Source organism: Cryphonectria parasitica, assembly GCF_011745365.1.
Source record: "Cryphonectria parasitica EP155 unplaced genomic scaffold M406scaffold_5, whole genome shotgun sequence".
NCBI classification, from domain to species: Eukaryota; Fungi; Ascomycota; class Sordariomycetes; order Diaporthales; family Cryphonectriaceae; genus Cryphonectria; species Cryphonectria parasitica.
Window position 1 is genome coordinate 3,223,265 of NW_024468913.1, and position 21,652 is coordinate 3,244,916.

The window sequence follows — 21,652 nt, forward strand, 5'->3', positions numbered from 1 at the left end:
GCAGAAAAAGGGCTGTCTACCCACTCAGCCGTCTTCTGGAATACCTTTAACCGAGTAGAAGTCAATGAACAGGAATAGCATTGGAGACGTTTCTGTCTCACTGTCTCTTTTGACATGTTCCTCGTCAGACGAGGCCATATTGCTCATGTTGTTTGAGGTAAGGTTTGAAAGAATTTATCATTCCTCAATGTAGTGAATCTATTCCATCTCCTTCCAACTTGGGGCTCACATTTCTATCTCACCTTGCCTGCGTGCAGCCATGGCTCGCCGCCTCAAACAAACTTGAGATCTGGTCGTCTCATCGAGCACTGACCACCATGGTACATAGCACATGCACGGCGATCAAGATGATCAGCCAACCTTTTTTCTTCCCTTTTAATTCTTGTCAGCTTTTCGCTCTCTCCAGTACCCTCGCAGCAGAGCTCGCACTCTGCTCTCATTGGCCAACGACAAAAATGACATGAAACATTCCTGCCGTCGTCGGCACTCACTCACTCGCTCATTGTCATGCTAGGTCGATCCCCCAAAACGGTGGACCCGCCGGATGCGTGGATGGATCCATATCACCGACATTACTTAAACGTACATTGAACAGACCGACCTTACACTCCGCTCGTGATGGGTTGGCTGACCGCTACACCTTCACCGTGGGTACGGGGCGGGCCGATAGATTTGGTTTCACAGTACAGTACAACAAGACAGTACGCCTATTGTTCGTTTGTCTCTTCTTTCTTTTTCGGACACTCTTTCACGCCCATGACGAATCACTCACTGATTGTCACCCACTTCGTCACTTCCAAGCACTAGGTCACTCCGTCTCATCCCTTATGAGAGCTAGTGAATAGAGCCTGGGCCGGAATGTGAACGGTGTATGAACGGTACCACATATAACCCCATCTGCAAAGAGACGAGGGAGGGGAGTTGGCCACGGTCAATGAAAGAAGAGATAAGAACACATCCCAAGTTGCAGCCATATAAGTCATCTCGAAGTTTACGTGCAAGATCTCAAAACAAAACGAAGAAGGAAATAATGGGAAGTAACCCAGACGTCGAGGCACTGCCATTCTGGCAAGTCAACATCGCGCCCAAGGATCGCGAGGACGAATGCCCAGAGCCACTTCGAGACCTCAGCGCCAAAGATGTGCGTCTCATCGGCACCAGAGACGAAGACTACCACGTTCAGACCTGGGACGAAGTGGTCAACATCGTCGGTACGGGGAGACTCGGCGACTTCCGGCGGTGGCCGACCGAGCTGCGAAGGTATCGCGAGTTCGTCTGGAGGCTCAGCCGGGCCAAGGGAGGCGTGATGGGGCACATGCTGAACGAGAGGCTCCACTGGACCTTGCCCCTGGTCCCTCAGGGCAGCAGACCATTCGTATGTGAGGAGGACTTCAAGATACTGTGGAACGACTGGCCTTATGGAATCGACAGGCGGATTGTACATCTGGTGGTGTGGACCAAATTCGAGCTGAGGGATGACGCAGAGACCAGGTGTGAGATTGGGAGATTCATTGACAGAACCTTCCTGCCTGTCGTGACGAGGGACAAGGTCAGTCAGTTTGTTGCTTTGTCTTTCTTCTAGAGACGATGGGAGCCCAACGTGACTGACTGACATGAACTTCTATCAGCTCATCTGGTTCAAGAACCCACCAAGCCTCAAATCCGTCCACTCCGTCGAGCATATTCATGTGATGCTGTTCGACCCAGACCTGGAGCTCATCAACCGGCTCACCAACGGCGACAAGCCACAAGGCCACCTTCTGAGCGACATCAATGGTTGTCGGTGGTGAAGACGAGGAACAACAGCTGCTGCTGCTGCTGCTGCTGCTGCTGCTACGAAAAAAAATACAAACACCTACAGCTTGGGAGGGAAGGTCGGGTTCCTGATCGTGGTCTGCCGCACCTTGCAGAGATATCGTCTTCGAAAGCTGCAATTATTGTTGGCAGCCAGCCGTTAAGGCCTGGATGAAAGCCGCATTTCCACCACCGGACACTCTGCAAAGGGGACGGCCGTAGGCTTTTCCATGCGAATAATCATCTGCCAGCCTTCCTCTCCAGACACCAATTCTCTAGGGTTCGGTTTGAAGTCCCTGATGATGGCCTTGGATAGGTGAGACCCGAGGGCCTCCAGCGTCTCAAAACCTGTCTTCTCCATGGTCTGTGGTACGGTCAGCATATAGAGGTGGGACAACAATGTAAACATAGAATAGAAAAGAGAAGACTAGAAGACAAATGCACGGTGTGGTTAGAGGGTAGTAGAGTGTACCTTGACAACAAGGCTCTCGAGCTCACAGAAGAGATCGGGATAATAATCAAATCTGTCAATCTCCACATCGGTCACAACGAACTGCTTGGCCCTCCTCTCGTTGCTGTTGACACCGATTAGGGTCGGCACCCGCAGCTTATGCACGCGCAAGGCCAGCCCATACATGGACAGCGAGGCCAGGTGCGGCGGAAACACATTGGCAGCCGTCAGGCTCACGCCCTCGCCCAGCAGCGAGGCCTTGGGCAGGTGGACGGTGAGCGACATGAAGCGCAGGCGGGCCAGGTCCAGCAGCGGTTTGGCCTCGGGGCCGGCGTCCTCCCCGTTGACATTGCGGCCCGTCAGCACGATCCAGATCATCTCCAGCAGCACCCGCAGGTCCACGTCGCCGCCTCCGCCTCCGCCTCCTCCTCCTCCGCCGCCGCCGCCGCCACCGCTCTGCGCATGCTCGTTAGACCGCTCCACGCAGGCCAAGATCAGCTTGCTCAGCGTGCCGTAGTGCACCGTGTCGCCGCCCGTGACGCTATCGCCCGCCACCGATGCCTCGAAGGGCCGCGAGAAGTGTAGCTCCGCCGACACCACCACCGGCTGTGTGGCGTTCTTGCGGCCCCATGCATCCTGCGGGCCGACCACCGCTGTTTGCAGGTCGCGCACGCGCACCACCGCCACGGGTTCGCCGGCAGCGTGACGGACCGCCCAGAGGCTGCGGAGGGACATTTTCGGGAAAGGGAGAGAGGGGGAGGAGGAAGGAGCGGATATCAGTTTAAAAGGCGGGAAGGTACACCGAGGGTTCGCAGGTCAGGGAAGGAGCCCTAGGATGGAAACATAGAAATGGCTGGCTCTTGCTTGTAGAAGCTGAATGAAATACTCTGATGGTGGGATTTTGGTAGAGCTTAGGCATAGCTAAAACATGCGATGCGAGGGGAGGAAAAGGCCAGGGGAGTGGGATTTTAAGGTCAACGAAGAGAATCCAAAGAGGAACAAAAAAGGGAGGGGAAAAATTGGTAGCTGCTCTTTTGATTGAGGGTGTCATCCCGAGTGCAGGGGCCATGCGACCACAAGGCCTTTAGTTATGTAAATCCAAAACGCGACTTCAGGATATCTACATCTTCTCTTGACTGTTTGAAATTAAACTCGGTGCTTGATCCTTCGCCATTCCTGCCACCGTCACAACTTTTGTAAATTCGCACATCTCTTGTTGCCAATTATGTTGCCAAAAAAATTCAGAGGTATGCTGCCCAGAAGATAGTTCGTCGTAAACGCACTACATCATGGCTGCCCAATACGTCGAATACGACTAGTCCCGCTGTAATCAGAAACATTAAATCATTACCGAGGACATCCTCATTTTGCCCACGCAGCTGCCATCATCACGAACATGAAATGACCAGATCCAAGCACGGAAGCACGTACGGCACGACCTACGATCTTCCCCTTGCACACCCTGAGCTGCAGGGCTGGGAAATCCGGCTGCCCGCAAGTAAATTTTTGAGATTGTTTCTGTTATTCGTCTTTCGCGAGGCATGACTACACACCAAAAGAAGAGGATATTTTGGGAAGGGAAAAAATGGAAAGAAAATTGGAATAAAGTAAAACGCAAACTATGATGGTCTCGCTATTCTGGATAGTGACCGTATTCTAAATTTTGCCAGTCGCATTTCGGAGGTATAGGTAGAGATAGAGAGGGGGGGGGGGGGAAGGCAAATGACGTGTGGTCTATTTGGCGTTTTGTATTCCTTTTCCCTCATCATGCGACGGCTTCCCAAGCACCTGTGACCTCGACAATCACGTTGGCGATGGTGCCAGCCACCCACAACGCAATCAACGTCAGGCCAATCTTCCTAGTCATCATCCAATTGTTGCTAGGCACGATGATGAGCAGTGTCAGGAGCGTGATTAGCACCGTTATGGCAGAGATAAACAGCGTGCCCGTGATGTCGATGTGGTAGTGTCCATAGTGGATGGGCACGTCCGGATTCTGCTCGTGCTTGCGGTTGGCCTTCTTCATGGTCATGTAGGTTCCACCTAGACCAATTCCGAGAAGGATGTTCAGCATCGGTCCCCCAAAGCAGGCAGACCTTGGACGGATAATGTTAGCACCAAAAAAACAAACACACGTCCAAAACGAGCTGGGGATAGGGATAGGGATGAAACATACAAGGCCATGACTGGATAGCCGAGTCGCGCCACCGTGATATCAGCCACCAGGTCACCAACTGAATTTCCCACGGCGAACACCGTCAGACCGAGGATTGCCTCAGACATGCCAAGGATGACACCGACAGCCTTCAGGACCCCGACGACTTCTTCTGCGATTGTTGAGATCCAGGCAACACTGATGATGAACCCAAGAAAGCAAAAAAGGAAGTGATATTTGGGCTTCTTGTCGACAGACGTGGTGAGGAGGAGGATGGCGAGCAGGACAAGAGAGCCAACAAGGCAGCATAGGATCATCCTGACCAAGACCTTTACCGGTTGATCCATATACTTGGCCCATACGATGAAAGCCGTGAACAGAGGGCCAGTGAAGATCTGGACCACTACAAGCCACCTTTTCCATGAGCTAGGCTCCTCCTCCACTGTCGGTTCAGAGCCGAGTCCGGTCTCTGATAATGGAGGCGCGATGTAGTTACCTGGGGTAGGAGTGGTCTGAGACGGGAACGGGAATGTCTCGCCAGGTAATGCCTCAGGAGTGTTCGCTGCACTCAGCCTGTGACGCGAACCACTCGACGACCTAGAGTGCGCACGTCTCCGGTATTCTTGCCATTCGGTCTCGGATATCAACCCGGCCTGGCTCTCACTAGCAATCGCAGCAGCATGAATGCCGAGTGGGCTCCCTGCACGATTTGGTGGATAGCCATCTCCGCTCTCAGACTCGTCATCGTCAGGAGCGTCGGTCTCGACAACAGGTAGAGTTACAACGAGTAAAAAGACGCTGGGCAGTGAGAAGATGCTGAAGACTTTATCCCAGATATTCTTCTCTTTCCAGCCTTGTAAGGTTGGCAGAAGAGTTCGCCACAGGACATGCGGCGGGGGTAAAGCCTTGTACGGCCACCAACTAATAGGCTTAGGAGCATCGGGTGGATCCAGTCCTGGGATGTACTCGTACTCCTGAGCCCTCGGCGATGGCAACAGTACTTGTGACTGCCTGGGTGAAAGCTGTCCGCCTCCAATCGGAGATTCTTGCAAGCCAGGAAAAGGAGATAGGGAGGGCGAGGAGCCTTGGCTTGATTGTATCAAAGGGCTTGGTATCTGGAGCGAGAGAGCGGGCGTAGGGCTTTCTGTTGGTTCTGCAACAAGCTCAGTGGACAGAATGGACCGTGGATGGGTATCTGGAGGGGCGAGGTGGCCGTCCTTTGTAGTGGACGTGATGGAGATCGTTCTCTCTCGATTCCCAATCGTCCGTCGAGCAACTGATATAGGGCGATCGCCTTGGCGAGGCGTCGCTTCCGACGGTCTCCTGTCCTCGCGTCCTTGTGTCACGCCGCCAACTTGTTGGTGAGATGCTTCTCTTGACTGCTGCAGCGAAGGGACCACGGGGGTGGAGGAACTCCCGCGGGTAAGGTGGCGAGGGACATCGCCCAGAGACAATGCCCTATCCCTTGAGACAGCCTCCGGGTCTGGTTGGTTCAGAGCAGCTGGATCATCTCTGTACGGCTCCACCTGGTCCAGATCTGTGCTCGACCGGGCTAGGACCGTCCCAATATTGTGCTCGGAAAAGCCTCGTTGCAACGGAGCCATACGCATGTTCCGGGATCTCGCCAACGAAGATATGACCGATCTGAACTCGAGAGCTCCAACCAAACTCGGCCGGATCGGGGCCACAGTGCTGTGGGTTCTCCTCCCGCGAGGACGGTTGACACGCATGCTACTCGTCATCTCGGAAGCAACCTGCCACTTCTTGTCCTCGTCGTCATCGTCAGGGAGCGATCCATCAATGTGAATCATAGGACCGGATTCCAGAGCGCTGATATCAGGTATGTATTCGGATCGCCCGCTTCGACCCACCGCCCCGTCTTCGTCTTCTTCATCCACATTATCGCGGTACGGCTCGATGTCATCGCCCACGTGGGTCGAAGCCTCGGAGAAATGGCTCCGGGATGTTGCTTGTTTGTTGCGCCTCTTTCGCCTCCTCGCCTCGAACCAATGCCACAAGACGACGAAGCAGACGTAAAAGACGTAAAATCCAATCATCAAACCGCATTCCCACAAATGAATCTTCCCATCCACAAGGAAAAGCATAGTAAAGCTCACGGCCACGATGAAGAAGACAATATCTCTCACGAAGGTCTTTCTGCTGACCTTGAACTCGCGGACGAGAGCCATGGAGCCAGCCACAACGGCGGTGATAAAACCAGCTGCCCCAATCAGCTCGCCGATGGCCATGCCCCCGCTGTTGGATCCCATGGCTGCAAAGGTGCTGAACACATCTGGAGACCCATTTCCCAGAGCGAGAAAAGTCACTCCGGCCAAGCTCTCAGGCATCCCAAGAACACTGGCGATAGTGCTCAGGTTGACGCTGAAGAAGTCGCTGGCAGCGATCCCAATCGTCGAGAATAGCAAGCCCAGCCAAAGCGCCAACAACGTGAAGGCGAACGGTTTCACCCGGGGAAGGACGCAGTAATAGAAGCCAAGATACGACAGCAACCCTGGCTCATCGCCAGCACAGTATTCCCGCACAAAGCTACATTGATCCTCGGCGTGGTGGACATCGTCACAGACGACGTCGGCAGCTCTGGTAGTCAAGATTGACCGCGGCGAGCTTGAAAATAGTTGTTGAGGGCTCTGTAGGAATAGCGCATAGGTAGCTAATAGGGTCATGAGGAAGACCGTTGCATAGAGAGGTCTCGAGTTGAACCGTGGCCGTCCATTACTGATTCTAGCCATGCTGTTGGATCCTGATGCTCCAGGAACATGATGATCTTGTCGCCAGAGGCCCGAGGAGGGGAAGTCGGATTGAGAACCACAGCCAAGACGCGCCGTGAGTTTGAAAAGGATATGGCTGAGGGACAAGTGATGCTGCAGCAGCCACCTTGCTGGATAGTGACGAGAGAAGGATATAGGAAGGGGGTCGATAGGTTTTGCACGACAATGCGTAGAGAAAGGTGATGGATGATGAGACAAAAAACAGGATAACGGGGATGCCAAGGCTTGATGTCGCCTCAGGATGGAAGATGATGAATCAGGCCTAGATTCATATTATGCACAAATCGATCGCCCTCCGTCGATAACTCTCAAAAAGTATCTAATATATGGAACAGGAATTGGTCGACCTTTTGTGGAACCCCAAATGCTCACTGCACGCTGTCGGTCAGTTTTGGCATCTACAGCTTATCGTCTAATAGTGACGTTAGAGGCAACCAAGCATGGGTCTCATGCCTCGTCATCCTACTCTGGAGGGGGCCCTGGTGAAGTGGCTGGACCGCTAACCGTTGGGTAGGTGGGTAGTTGCACCCGACCGAGGGGTTAAGTGGTCTGTGCATTGCGACCCCCAAGCCTGCAGGTCTGAGCACCAATCAGCTTCGCCCTTGAGCTCTGACTAAGCCATGTGCCAGCGGACGCGTTTCTAGGACAACAACCACTCAAATCTCGAGCCTTGGGTGTTGATGCTTGTCTGAAAGTTGAGTTGCAGGCGTCGATGGGTTGAATCAATCTGCGACCTACCGAAACTATCTACATCGACCACCACGACAAGCTCGATCATGGCTCGCGTCGCTCAGATTCCGCGCGCCAACAGCAGCGCACCAAGTCGCTCTGGAAGCAGAGTCACCTCTGGTTCCATGACCAACTCGCCCTTCAAATCCCCAGTCAAGTAAGTTCGTGTAAACACAGCTGGTCAAGGAGCCAGCACGATAAGACTCACATGCCAGAGCCCCTTTCCAATACTCACCATCGTCTTCTAGGATCCCTCTCAACGACGATGCCGAGGAGAAAGCAAGAAGATTACATTCGCGTCAGGCCCTTCAGGAGGCCCATGTCAACAAACTCAAGGCCGCCGCCTCCACGCCCTTGCGCAAGGCCAGTGTCAACCTGAATGATCTCGAGAATGATTCACCTGCCTCCCCCCCTCAGCGACAGAAAACGCCGCGTCCTCGCGCAAGGACGCTTGTCGGTGACGATGAAGACGTTGTGGTTTCTGGCACTGCCGTCACGCCTATGAAGCGCGTCCCGATCTTGGCCAACTTCGAGGAATGGATGAAGATGGCGACAGATAACAAGATCAACGCGACCAACTCATGGAACTTCGCTCTGATCGACTATTTCCACGATATGTCACTGCTCAAGGAGGGCGACGGCGTCAACTTTCAGAAGGCCAGCTGCACACTGGATGGCTGTGTAAAGATCTACACCAGCAGAGTTGACAGTGTTGCCACAGAGACCGGCAAGCTGCTGAGCGGCTTAGCTGACAGTAGGGACAGCAAGAAGAAGAGGGGCGAGGGCGAAGACGGTGAGGGCGAGGATAGCGAGGAGGAGGTCGACGAGGACGGCAATGTTCGCAAGAAGCCCAAACGCAAGGTAAGCTCAGGATATGTCCAAGCGCTCATCAAGTCATGAGCTGACCAGTCATCATTGCAGGCCCAGCGATCATCCGAGGCCACCCTGGCGCCGTCATTTGCATCACTACAGCTGAAGAAGTTCGAACTGGAATTCGCCGTGGACCCTCTCTTCAAGAAAGCATCAGCAGACTTTGACGAGGGCGGCGCCAAAGGTCTCTTGCTCAACCACTTGATGATCGACTCCAAGGGAAGAATTGTCTTCGACAGTAGCGATGATTCAGTAGACTCCTCCGAGACCAAGAAAAAACGCAAAAGAGGTGATGACGAAGAAGGTGAGGTGGATGAAGAGGACCAGTCCGATGCCGAGAGTGAGACCTCGACCGTTCAGCCTTCGCAAGAAGCTGAGGAGGAGGAAGACGTGGAGATCGACCTTGCTACACTCGGTGGCCGATTCTTCCCTGATCCGTCTCGACTGGATGCCCTGGACGTATGTCCTTCACTCAAGACTTTTGACCTCGGCGACCCGTCTGGGTCTCTCGACATCCCCTTCCTACGAGCGCCCGAGGATTGGCGGCAGGAGCAGGAGAAGGAGGCTGCAGAGCGTGCTCTTGGCGACACATCGGGCATGGAGATTGACGACGATAACCTTCTTGGTTTTGATGACGGTGAAGGTCTTGGCGACTTCTCAATAGGAGGTGATGTTGCCTTCGGTGAAGGTGGTGAGGCTTGGGCCAAGGAAGCAGCCTTGGAACCCCAGATGCGTGTCTTCGACGCCGGCCTGGGGGAAGACGGCGCTGAGGGTGAGGGCAATGACATGATGGACACCTCTGGAAACGATGACTTCAACGTGTCCATGATGCATGCCCAGAAGCCTGATAGGATGCACGAGGACATCTTGGCATACTTCGACCAGGCACTGCAAAAGAATTGGAGCAATGCCGAGCACTGGCGGATAAAAAAGATCAAAGACATCAACAAGCCAGCACAGACCAAGCAGCGCAAGGAGAAGGAGCCATTTGAGATCGACTTCGCATCTCCTATGACTACTGCTCTCGGCGAGGTGTTGTACACGCAGGCGACCTCGAACAACGCCATCTCCCTGCAGAAGAAGGACTGGAAATCGAAGACCCGGAATCTGCTCCCCGACGACAAGCACTTCAACTCGAAACAGCTGTTGAGCCTCTTCCTCAAGCCTAAAGCCCGCATGGGTCGGCGAAGGGGAGTGGGCAAGCGTGGAGTCTTTGGCAACGCAGACACCCGCCAGAATGTGCCAGAGGGGGAGATGAACGAGGCATTCTGGGCCGCCCAGAAGGCGCCTATGCAGAGCATTGAGGGCAACGATGATGACGCCGCTCTCCCTCAAGGCGACTACGATGCCAACTTCTTCCAGGACGACGGCTTGCCCTTTGCCGGCGACCTTGATGACGATGATGATGAGTTCGCTGATGCACGTGATCACTTCTCCCCCGGTGCGGACCCAGGAGCTATGGAGACAATTGGTGCCACGGGCGCTTTCAACGGTCTCACGGTTACCAACCCTGCAGATCTGGCGTTCGGCACCATGCTGGTCACCCAAAACAGGCGGGTGCGGCCTGAGTATGTGAACTACGCACGCGTGGCCAAGAAGGTGGATATCAGGAAGCTCAAAGAGTCCATATGGCAAGGCATGGACATGGAAAGGCTGGATTCGGTAAGCCCGGCACCCTCACGAGCACTTGGAGTCAAGTCTAATGCATTCTCGCAGCTACCGCCGCCGCCACCTATACCGGAAGAGAGCAACAACGAGCCTCCTGCTCCGTCCGAGAACAACCCTACGCTTAAGTTTACCAATCTCGTCAACGACCTGCAGAAAGTCTATCCCAAACCTGTCATGGACGACATCTCGACCAGCTTCTGCTTTATATGTGTGCTACATTTGGCCAACGAGAAGGGTCTCCTCATCGAGAATACGGAGCAGCTCACGGACTTGACCATTCGCAAGGACTGGACGGCCGAGATCACTGAGGGAGATGCATGATGGCGCCATCTCTTGCGGTTTGCCTGTGCGACGTGAGAGAGGGGTGGGAGAGAGAGAAAGCGTTGTGAAGAATGAGGATATAGTGATGGTGAGTTGACGATGCACGCGGGGGGTCGGATACAACAGCGAGAGGCGTAGGCAGGCTTATCGCTATTTCTGCATGGACTGATGGTTCTTGTACATGTCTCATGGCCCGAAGGTCTTGTTCCTGCTTTCTGTTGGGTATGGGTTCAGGAGTTTATGCGGGTCTAATGAGTACCATCCATCTTGAGCATGAATTTTACGTCTAAAGACTTTTGCAGCTTACCCGGCTCCTGCACTAGACAGAAGCCGCAATGGCCTCATACTGTGAAGGATGCGCAGCATATATGTAACAATGTCGCCTTATTGACATGATGATCCTGGCTCATGATGCACCATGGCTCGATAGCCGGGCCGGTGGGACATGGAATGCCGAGTCGTGAATGGAGGATGAAAACCGAGCGCTGGCTGGCGTGCTGGGACAGAAACAAAACAGCATGGCTCTCCCTCTCTCTCTTCCCAATTGGACGGCTCTGTGATGGCAAGCCCCTCAGGACAGATATCTACGTACTGGCCACCCCAGGTATATCCTCTACCTCAAACAAACTACGAATTTAATGTGCGAATTAGTGTCTAGGCGTGTATAGTAGTATTTTTGTGTTCCCTCCACATGTGTCTACTATGGGTGTATGCTTGTGCTATGTAACACTTATGTAGCACCCTGGAGCGGCTCCGAGTCCCCCTGCCTGTGGTCGGAGACGAGACCGGGGGCGGCTGGGAAGGGTTTAATCCCATCCAATCCCATTCTCAGGGATAGACTCACCACGCAACAAAAAAAAGGATCGAGATGGACGGGGACCCCTACTATAGAGAAGGGAACCCAGTAAATAAAATAAAATAAAAAATGTCTTTGATCTATTCGATCCAGAAAAGAGGCTGACGTGGATCCTGTCTCCGAGGCGAGTCTCGAAGCCCACCACCAATGTGGCGCAGCTCAAAAAGTGTTTTTGTGCGGTGAGCAGTACATATATATATACATATGTAGTGTATGGAATAGAGAGACTGGCCGCACGGAGATCAAGCACGCATCGAGTTTAGATCAAGATGGCCGGGCGGCCGACAAGGGCGCTTCTGTTGAGTGTATGCAGGCAAAGCAAAAACATAATTCGCGACTTTGATGCCTTTCAGGAAGGTTGGTGGAGATCTAAACTGCAGATTGACGAAATTCATACCCTCTTATCCTCCTGATCCACCAACCCGGCCCGGAGCATATTTTTTTCTTAGTTGTGCGTCGAGTTCTGGCCATTCTCAGCCGTTCTGATAGCCTTATTATGCTCGTCGTCAGGACGCCCTTGCCCATTCCCGTTTGAGACCGATTGCGTATCGGCTGCTATGCTCTCGAACGAGGCCAGAATCTGGTCTAGCTTGCTCTCCAGGTTCGTCAAGTTCACCTCAAGCGCCGTGGCGGTTTGTTCACCACTGGAGAGAATGTCCGTGTTAGTTGTTTGATCTGATAGGCCCATCCAGACTGGTCCACGCTCCTGGCTGAGACTGGACGAATATGAGTGACAAGATGGTAGGGAGGACGACTACAAAGATCCGGAAAAATTCAAAGCTAAGCCGGTAACAAGGGGAGAAGAGAAAAGAATGAGGGATGAAAAAGAAAAAAAAGGAAAGCTGCCAGAGCATCAAGCCCAAGGTGTTGCACTGCTCGCACCTCAAGCTGTGTTCGTGTCTCACAGAGCATACCGTACTTGCCGCCATACAACAACCTTGTGTTAAACGATGGTGTACGAGACAGCGCCGAACAATTACCAGACACGCCTAGGTAGGGCACAGACCCTGTCATGCAGGAAGGATGCTGAGGGACCAGAGCAGCAACTGCAACCCCGGACGCAAGATTCCGCCGTCTTGGGATGGTACAGCGGAAACCCATGAAAGTCCATGTTTGTCTGGATCGGATTCGCCAAAAATACGATCCAAGGGCGAGCCGTGGTGAGCCGCTTGGGGGGCGGGGGGCGTGTGGCTGATGGTCTAGACCACACACCTCGCCCGCCTTTTCGGGGGAGGGGAGGAAATTGTCCGCGCTCGTCCTGGTCACGAGGCACTGGCCTGATGAAGTGAGCTAAACGCATTGCATCAACCCTCTCAGCATTCCAGACCTGCTCGTCCGGGTGCTGCACCCGAGAACTCTGGCTTCATGGACGAGGAGAAAAAACTCTAGAACATCGAAGCCCGATCATAAAAAGGGGCGGTTGCTCTGTCTACAGCCTGGCGCGCCACTTGGGGCGAGACCGAGCGAAGCCGTCGGAGCAATTAGGCCGTGGCCATGGGGGAAGTGTGAGAGGTTGACCTAAACATGGAGAGCCAACAGCGGGTTTTAGGAAAATTGGGCCTCCTGGCTTACCGAGCAAGGTCTTTGAAGGCCTAGAACATGGTGTGTCAGTATGTACTGTGTGCATATGGGTTGCCGATATCAGTCAGATGCAGGTCTCCCGGATGAGTGTGACAGGACCGTTTTTTTTTCGGTTCTTTCTGCTTTCCAGGACAGCAAGGGGGGGAAAGATGCAATAGGCAGATCATTCGTTGATCAGATGGGTATTCCGAGGCAACCGGAAATTCCCCCAAGCAACCAATATCCATTAAAACGGGGACAGTGTGGGGAGAGGGGACCGCTAGGTGAGTGGTTCTTGCTTTGAGTAGGAGGAGGAGGATGCCATAACAACCCTCGTCGTGTGGCTGATAGGACCAGTAATGAAGGGACACGACCCCAACAGGCACGACACAGTAAAACACGTGGGACCTGGTCTAAAACAAGAGAAGAAGAAGGAAAAAAAGGGGGGCCACAAGGGGGAGGGTGTTTACTGACCTGTGCAAGCTCCTGTTCAGTTCTCGGTGCTCTGAGATTCGTCATCTGTGACTGAGGGCCGGAGATTTCTGCGTCCCCAGCCTCTCTTTGGGGCTGCGAAGATGGGGCTGACGATCCACCATCGCTGTTGTCGTGTGGCTGGGCAGATGGAGACATGAAGAATTTGTCGTTTGGGGATGGGCCCAAGCGAAGCGATCAAAGGGCAATGCAAAGTGAGAACCTTTCGTTCCGAGGTCCCAAAGCGCAGATCGACCCCTGATGAGTGGCGGCCCGGTGCTGCGCGGATCAGGGTGAGAGTTGTGGTGGCGATGATGACGATGATGCTGCTCTTTGATAAGTCGCTGGCTGATGACTGATCCCAGGGAGGGGGTTTCGAGACTCAGGGTTCCAGCGTCTAGAAGAAGCTCGCCAGGGACTTTGGGTTGAGTCGATGGCCCGTCCGATGAAAGGTGTCAAAAAGGGGTCCAATGCAGGTGATGAGCGGCCTGGCAGTTCTGCAGGGAAAGTTTTGCTGGACGGCTCAGACCAATCGATAAGTCGTGTACTGTGCTTGCTGGCTGGCTGTAGGCGACCACTGAAAAGGGGTCCAAAGTATGTGATGGTCAAGTCCTGTCTTCCTTTGTGATAGCGATGCAACGTCTACTGCACACAGCACTAAAAGAAGGAAGGCCCTTTCTTAGTCGGTTCGCCGCCCATCTGGAGGTTTTTCTTTAGGTTTAGCGGCGGCCAACCAAAGCTACGTACCAATCCAGGCTAGTTCAAAAATGTCTGCCGGCAACCGCAGGTCGTCTGATTGGTTCTGCCCCAGTCCTTCCGCGGACATCGAGATCTAGAATCTGCCATCTCGTGATGTCCTTTTCCCATCCCGTGGTTTTTCTAAGGTTAGAAAAGAAGAAAAAAAAAAAAAAAAGGGGGGGGGGGTAAATGACACGCTCTGCAGATTTGTCGAAATTGATAGCAAATGTTGATATCAAATGTTGACATTGCATAGCACCTAAGGGACGGGTTGATTGTTGTTCACTGTTAAGCATAATGGTAACTGCTGGTATGGTGGTGTGCTCATGCAAGTGCTTCACATCGAGATTGACGTGATTGTTTGCTGGAGCCAGAGAACGAGGCAGGTGTTCGATCATCCTCTTGGGTGCTGTTGTGCTCCCGCAGCAGATGATGAAACTTGGGGTTGGATGGTGACGCTGGCGTTGGCCCTAGAGATCATGAGTAGACGGCGCCGGCGTTGTTGCCGGTCCAATCCCAGCCGCCTGGTATGGAATTCTCCCTCATGGGACTTTTGATCCCGTCCATAGCGTGCATGGCAATCTCGCACATTCCCCAAACACTCCCGCATGCGCAATTCTACCTGAAAAATTGAATTAGGCCGAAAAAGATCGACGGACTATCAACGGTGCGTGACTGTGGCGCAAGTGGACTACCAATGAACTACGATGTCTTTTTGTGGAGGAGATCGCCTGTGGGCTCTGGGATATTGTGTCATTTGTGCGCGTCGATGAGAAGTAATAATAGTATGGCATATGGTACTACGCGTTCTGCTGAGCTGCCATCACAGAACCTCCAGGGGGTGAATCCCCCGTTGAGCCGGGGCTGTTCATCATGGCACATTTCAGGAAGCAGGAGGAGCTCTATCCCTGTCGCCTGTATACTGCATATCCCGATGCATCGTGTCAATGTCGATCTGATACCTCGTCCTCACCGGAGTTCACTTCTTGAAAGAGCGTCACTTACTCACTCAGGATGTATCCCCTGAGCGGGTACTGGTATCCCTCCGGAGCACTGCAGGTTCAGGAGCCTTGGCGAAGTCTAGTAGGCAGTAGCCATGTTTTGTGTGGGTTTATTTTGCGGATGGTGACGAGGAATGCTGATAGCTCCAAGTGTAATGGTTGATCCCACAGGGAAAAGGATGGATGCGGGCTGTACCGTCTTGCTCTCGTCTGCTCGTCTGCTCGTACTGGTGCTCCATTTGCGTGTGTGTGAGATGACTTGGGAAAAAAAGAAATCCTTTGGTGTGTGGTGTAGAACAAGGCCGAATGTGAACATGTAGGGATGGACGTTGCGCCTTATCGATCGTGTGGCCTAGTAGTCTGGATTTTTACATAGTAGGAGGTGTAAGTGGTCAGGCAGTGTATGATAGGTCGTGAGCACTACGATGTGTGCAAGATGGTCCGCGAGCGTAGTAACGAATCATACTACGTATTATGTAGTGCGAGGGCGGACGACGACGCGGCACAAAAATATCCCAAGCGCCCCCCCCCCCCCCCCCCCCACAGAGGATATGCTACCGGAGACACATGGACTTTGCAGCAGAACTTTGTGTGATAGCCGCACTACCTCAGCATCTGAGGTCATCCCGCTTTTGGGGTTTGCGCTAGAAACCCAAAAATGAAGCCTAGCCTGAAGAGGTCAGAGGCCGGCCTGCATGTCAGGAGACATGTCGGCTGGGACCCACTGCCACATCGTCGATCGTCCTGCCAACGCCCGATTCGAGCGCGGTCCATCCACTGGCCATCGCCAAACATGAATACAATCGGGACAAGGAATCGACAGCAATCGACAGTGGTTCAGTCCAGCCAATCACCGAGCCGCGCGGAACTGTACAGTGCTATGGCCACTGATTCGCTAAACTTGCTGGGAATAAGGACGCGATGAAGACAATAGTACGGCATCTGTGCAGTTCGGGAAAGGGATTGACAAATCAAATTGTATAGTGGCCAACCTGCACAAAGAAGGAGGGGGGTTAACCAAAGGAAGAGGAAGGGAGGAACAGAATGGGAAAGAGAGATACTTCACAAAAGCCCGATTGAGAAGGCAAGTACGATCCAGGACTGACAAGCAGTTAAACCCAAATTCGGCGTCCAGAAAAAAAAATCGTCCAAGCCGTTCGTCATCCTCCGTCGAAGCTGGCCAATGAATGATTCATTGGTCTGGGCCTGCCGCGTGCGAAAAAGCCCATCCTTCCCTGATGACAAGCTTGCCCGCGGTCTACGGTATTGTTCAGAATTCCCATCCAGATCGTACGTTCCCTTGTGCGGCGGCCGCCACACCCTTCCCCAGGATGGATCGAGATCTGGCAGACAAGTGTCCTTATCTTCCACTTTGCCATGGCCCAGGGTCACTGACAGGTATCTGCGACGTCACACAGCCCGTTTCAATCTCACACCGAACAATATCGGTCATCCTTCTCCTCGGGGCCTCCCAGGGCGAAACGTTCGTGAACGGGAGCTCTGCTGCATCGAGATCTCTAGCCAGGTCCATTGTTACGGAAACTCTCGTCGAGTCAGCATCCTCTGAGAACGACGAACCTGCCTCATCATGCCGCAGGTGACATTTGGCTGCCGCTCGTTATGTTCTGGCACCAAGAACGTACCCAGCCTGCTAACACTCGCAAGGCGTCTGCTGGGACGTTAACGAGCCCTTCAAGATGATGTCGGACTCGACCCCCACAGCCTCCGACAGCTTGTTCAGTGGTCCAGAAAGTGGCCAGAGAGGAATATTATTCAGGGTTTTGGTGCTCAGGAAGCCTTGTTTTTCACTTGTTTGGTTCTCGAACAGATCCTCGGTATCCATCGCAAGACGCATCCAGCCCAGAGCGAGAGAGGCATTGGGTCAGTACGGCTAGCTCTCCCCCAGCGCAAATGCTCACATGTACTTCCCGTCTAGGCCAAGCGTGGTCGACGGGGTCTGAGTATCTTTTACCTGGCGGTACATTTGATCCCATTTTTTTCTGGTCTGGGATCGCGATGGCCCACCCCTTCTCTGCGCCCACAACTATTCCCTGGCAACTCCCCAGGCCTGGTCAGGTCCGCCTGGCGGCCTGGCACGACTGGCAGGCTTGCTTGGCATTTACTTAGTACCAGGTGGATGGAAGTTGTTGGTTGCAGTCCAATTAAAATGCTGAGACTGGCGGAGGCTGCCCACGGCCTCGTCTTCCGGAGCCACACAGCGCACCCCGTGTCCAAACCTCATTCCGGGATCTGCTGTGGGTACATAGTACGGGGACAGTACAGACAGACCACACCTCACAGCACACAGGGTTGTCCTTGGCCTGCGCCAGCCTGGCCTGCCTTAGCCCCAAGGTTTCTCTCTACTCGAGTCCACAAAAGCGCGGCTGTCAGACCCACGTCCATCGACAGCCATCGTCCAGACCTCGAGAAGGTACCTGGCATCCTGTACCTGACTCTTGACTCTTCCACCTCCACAGTATTTCTACGGGCGACGGGGGTGGGGGGGAAGGGAAACGATTTTCTATTCCCCCTGTGAGACGTGACATAATTTCTCATAACCCTGCATCGGCTTCTTTGCTCTTGATCTACTCTACCTCATCGCTTACCTTGGTCCACAATCCACAACCTCCTTCTCAACCCTTCGTCAGTACGCCCAAAGTATCCACCCTCGACTGTTTCTCCCCTCCTCCCACGTTCAGACCCGTCGAGCTTGACTGTATGGTATGTCCCAGGCCAATCCTCGTCATTCTATGGCAAGTTGCGAGACCCCGCCAAAGCACATCTCGTGGCATGCCTGCACGTTTGGTGTATTACTGCCTGTCATCGAGATTCCCACCGGCTCATCCACTTCCGATGGGGAATTGCCATCACAAGAAGAAAAAACCACCACAACCCCCCCCGTTCAACTGACTCCCTCTGCTTGGCACACACACAAAGCCCTGAACCTTTTCCCCATCACTCAGAGACTGGCATTCCTTTCAAGATCTATCTCGCAGAGTCACTCTCAACGTACCGCCCTCAGCAACTGATGATATCCTGCTCCGAATAGAATCAAAATTTACTCGGACCGTACATTCGACCAACCCTTCCCCTGACCGCACATCCGCCGCGAGGCAGACATTTTCCGAACAGTCCACACATGTAAACGGAGTCGCATACCTCCCGCAACCGACCACGGTGACCGAGTCTTTGCCCAGGCACTGACCAACAAGTCGACATCTCAGACCTGGCAGGCACCCGACAACGAGACTCGAACCTGGGAGACTGTGGCATTCTAGCACGCACAAGTGGTCGGCGAACAACGCCAGCCCGAGGGTCATCCGCTTGTGGTCTCGCCGCCGCCGCGTCGTCCCGACCCTCGCCCCGACGAAGAATTGTCTCAACCCTGTCACGGCGTTCTGATTCCCACTGGGATCGAACCACTATTCGTTGTTTAGGATTGGGGGCAGCCTCGAAGCTGTGCACCGCAGACCGAACCCTGCCAGAACACGGCATTCATCATTCTGCATGTCTCCAAGACTGGCGGACATTTTCGGCGAGCTAGGGATCTCGCAGTATCTCGATGCCTTCGTCGACCAGGGATTTGACACGTGGGAGACAATCCTAGATATTACAGAGTCGGACTTGTGAGTAGTTGGTTGAATGCGAGCAAGGGCCAACATTGCGAAACATGTCGTTTTGCTAACTCTGTTGGATGTCTTTCCAGGGACGCGTTGGGTGTTAAACTAGGTCATCGAAGAGTAAGTATCAGCATTTGAAAGTGGCATGGGCGCGAAGATTATGGGCTTGCTAACACGTCGGAATAGAAATTGCAAAGACGAATCGCCAATGCAAGAGGCATAGCACCGACCGCCACCCTCGTCTCACCAACCCAGGCGAATGTTGAAGATACTCGGAACGATGCACACAGACCTGACGCCCATGCGCCGTCCGCGGGTGATGGCCGCGACGGCGGGACCCAGCCAGTTGTTCAAAAACGAAAATATCGAAGGCATCCGAAGGTAAGACTTCTTCTGCACCAGTCAGCTTGCTATAGAGCGGGAGCCATCGGTTCGCGACCGACAAATCTCATCGCCTTGACATGCTGCACTCATTGTGTTCATTTTGATGAGAGAGGAGAAGATGAACTGGATTGGCTAACTTGTGCGTTGTTTTATTAAAGCCGGACCAAAATGCGCCCGAACGCCCCCCTTCTGCATATGTCCTGTTCTCCAACAGTAAGTTCGCCACCTCTTACTAATCTTGTCGATCTTTGTGTGTTTTTCATCATGTTGCCAAGTGCTTCTCTTATCTTTTTACCTTTCATTCGACTTCTGCGCGACGTCGTGACAGGCTTGGGTCGGCTTTTGGCTTTGTGTGTGGAGATGAGACTAACGTTGTGGTCGTCACTTCTCCAGAAATGAGGGAGGACTTGAAAGGTCAAAATCTGACGTTCACCGAGATCGCAAAGCTTGTTGGAGAGAACTGGCAAGGCTTGACGCATACCGAAAAGGAACCATTTGAGCGACAGGCTCAAACGGCCAAGGAAAAGTTCACACACGACCTGGCCGAGTACAAGAAGACGCCTGCATACCAAAAGTATCTGGTATATCTCCAGGAGTTCAAGGCCAAATACGGAGACCACAAGCCTCAAGGTTAGGGAGCCCCAGCCGCCCAGTTTGCTTTATTCCGTCTTCTTTTAACATCATTTTCCTTGGCAGAAAAAGACAACGCAAAGAGGGTTCGATTATCGGATCTTCATATCGGCGAGCCCAGTGGCAAATCCAATCATGTCTCGCATACCGCAAGCGCTGGAAGCGTTGGAGAACCCACTGCTAGTAGTGGTGAGCCGCCAGCAAGACGGCGGAGAATAGACTCGCTCGTATCGAACGGAGAGTCGTGCTACGCGCCTTCTGTGGCGTCGGCTTCCCAACGAACCCCTGGCGAGGAATCTAATCTTGCCTCACCAACCACTGGGTACTTTGAACGCCGCCGAGAGCCCTCACCTGGCTTTGCGGTGAGCCCTAAGGATAACTCCAGCCAGCCACCGAGTAAGGGAGTGCGAATAGACCCGATGTATGCGGATGGACCTCGTCCTCGCCCTGAACCGGCTGGGCCGCTTCGACATCTGCCTTCCCTCTCTGATATGTTTGATGGCCGCCCCGTACAGAACGGCATGCCATCATCCTATCCCGGCGAGGCAGCAGTGCCCACCTTCACAATCCTGCCACGAGGCTACCAGACAAATAGTCCCGCACTCACGCCAAGCACCTCTGGCAGCGAATCACGGCCACCATCTTTGATGAAGGACCAGTCGGCGGGGAGCATGTCGTCCGGAAGTGGAAGCTCATCATACAACAGCTATCCCCGGACCCCCATCGAGGGATCTCTACCCATCCATGCTCTCTTGACAGGAGGCGGCGGTGGCGGGAGCAGCAGCAAGCAATTTGCCCCCCCTCCCCCGGACTCGTCCCTTCCAACAGGCCCTGTTCTGTATCGATCCATGTCTCCTGATGAGAGAGGACTACGCCCATACCGGTCGGCGCCAGAACGGCCTCGCAGCGAGTCGGTGTCGGCGGGCCCTATTGTTCCACATCCCATGGGTAGGGTTCCAAGATGGCCGCCCCGTTTGTCGTTCTTGAGAAACGTCACTAATCAGCGCGCTGCAGGTTACTATTCCCCACACTCACACGTTCCTAATCACATATCACCACCACCTAATCATATTCCACCCATGCCTTCAACACACCCTGGGTTCTCATTTGGGTTTAACAAGACTAGGCCTGGCTTACCGCCTGTGTCAGCTCCGCCCATAAGCTCGAACTCAACCGCATCACCTCCTACCCCTGGACCAGGCGGGAAGGGCGACGCTGGGCTGGATGGTATCAGCGCACTTCTCCAGGCTGATAAGATTTCAGATCGCCGCCTGGTGTAGGGCTGACATTAGCAGAAACAAACTTCGAGAAAAGGGACCGCTCCCTATGTTACGAATGCATTCATGATCGTCTCTTACCTAGCTTTCGCTCAAAGACAAGATTTTGTACTATACTTTTCACTTAATGGGTTCCACAAGATGGCCACTCTGGCTTTCTTTTTCACCCGCGATGTCGGTGAGCGATGTCAGGTCACGACCAGCGTCAGTCAGCAGTGGTATAATCTGATGAGGGTTGCGGGAGACAATGCACATGACAAGAGAAGAAAAAAAAAACAAAAAATCCGGGAGGGCGTCACGGCGTTTTCTCTGGACTATCTTCTTTTCAACTGTTCTCG

At 53.6% G+C, this 21,652-nt stretch overlaps 6 protein-coding genes across 6 annotated transcripts; 4 read left to right on the forward strand and 2 right to left on the reverse strand.

Annotated features, from left to right (window-relative positions):
- Positions 1 to 1,030: 1,030 nt before the first annotated feature.
- Positions 1,031 to 1,790, forward strand: M406DRAFT_331264 (uncharacterized protein; the record flags this gene model as incomplete). Its single annotated transcript, XM_040920612.1, has 2 exons — positions 1,031 to 1,549; positions 1,629 to 1,790. The coding sequence occupies 2 exons, from the start codon at positions 1,031 to 1,033 to the stop codon at positions 1,788 to 1,790; spliced, it is 681 nt and encodes a 226-aa protein (XP_040775909.1).
- A 164-nt stretch (positions 1,791 to 1,954) lies between these two features.
- On the reverse strand, positions 1,955 to 3,206 carry M406DRAFT_98287 (uncharacterized protein; the record flags this gene model as incomplete). Its single annotated transcript, XM_040926396.1, has 2 exons — positions 2,267 to 3,206; positions 1,955 to 2,158 (listed from the first exon to the last, which is right to left on the reverse strand). Exons 1-2 carry the CDS (start codon positions 2,978 to 2,980, stop codon positions 1,955 to 1,957), a joined length of 918 nt encoding a protein of 305 aa, XP_040775910.1. The 5' UTR covers positions 2,981 to 3,206.
- An 804-nt stretch (positions 3,207 to 4,010) lies between these two features.
- Positions 4,011 to 7,150, reverse strand: M406DRAFT_340460 (uncharacterized protein; the record flags this gene model as incomplete). Its single annotated transcript, XM_040921556.1, has 5 exons — positions 4,011 to 4,341; positions 4,422 to 4,842; positions 4,987 to 5,647; positions 5,927 to 6,998; positions 7,122 to 7,150. The coding sequence occupies 5 exons, from the start codon at positions 7,148 to 7,150 to the stop codon at positions 4,011 to 4,013; spliced, it is 2,514 nt and encodes an 837-aa protein (XP_040775911.1).
- An 815-nt stretch (positions 7,151 to 7,965) lies between these two features.
- Positions 7,966 to 10,777, forward strand: M406DRAFT_260624 (barren; the record flags this gene model as incomplete). The annotated part of the gene is made up of 4 exons (XM_040917382.1): positions 7,966 to 8,075; positions 8,167 to 8,779; positions 8,840 to 9,460; positions 9,497 to 10,777. 4 exons carry the CDS (start codon positions 7,966 to 7,968, stop codon positions 10,775 to 10,777), a joined length of 2,625 nt encoding a protein of 874 aa, XP_040775912.1.
- A 188-nt stretch (positions 10,778 to 10,965) lies between these two features.
- Positions 10,966 to 11,428, forward strand: M406DRAFT_102393 (uncharacterized protein). Its single transcript, XM_040915006.1, has one exon. The coding sequence runs from the start codon at positions 11,186 to 11,188 to the stop codon at positions 11,414 to 11,416; it is 231 nt and encodes a 76-aa protein (XP_040775913.1). The 5' UTR covers positions 10,966 to 11,185; the 3' UTR covers positions 11,417 to 11,428.
- Positions 11,429 to 18,910: 7,482 nt separating this feature from the next.
- Positions 18,911 to 21,317, forward strand: M406DRAFT_340462 (uncharacterized protein; the record flags this gene model as incomplete). Its single annotated transcript, XM_040921557.1, has 7 exons — positions 18,911 to 19,029; positions 19,110 to 19,143; positions 19,210 to 19,404; positions 19,566 to 19,620; positions 19,801 to 20,037; positions 20,209 to 20,805; positions 21,187 to 21,317. 7 exons carry the CDS (start codon positions 18,911 to 18,913, stop codon positions 21,315 to 21,317), a joined length of 1,368 nt encoding a protein of 455 aa, XP_040775914.1.
- Between the last annotated feature and the right edge of the window lie 335 nt (positions 21,318 to 21,652).

Bases quoted from the DNA above. Each gene is read 5' to 3' on its own strand.
- M406DRAFT_102393 (XM_040915006.1), top strand. From the start codon at position 11,186: ATGATGCACCATGGCTCGATAGCCGGGCCGGTGGGACATGGAATGCCG.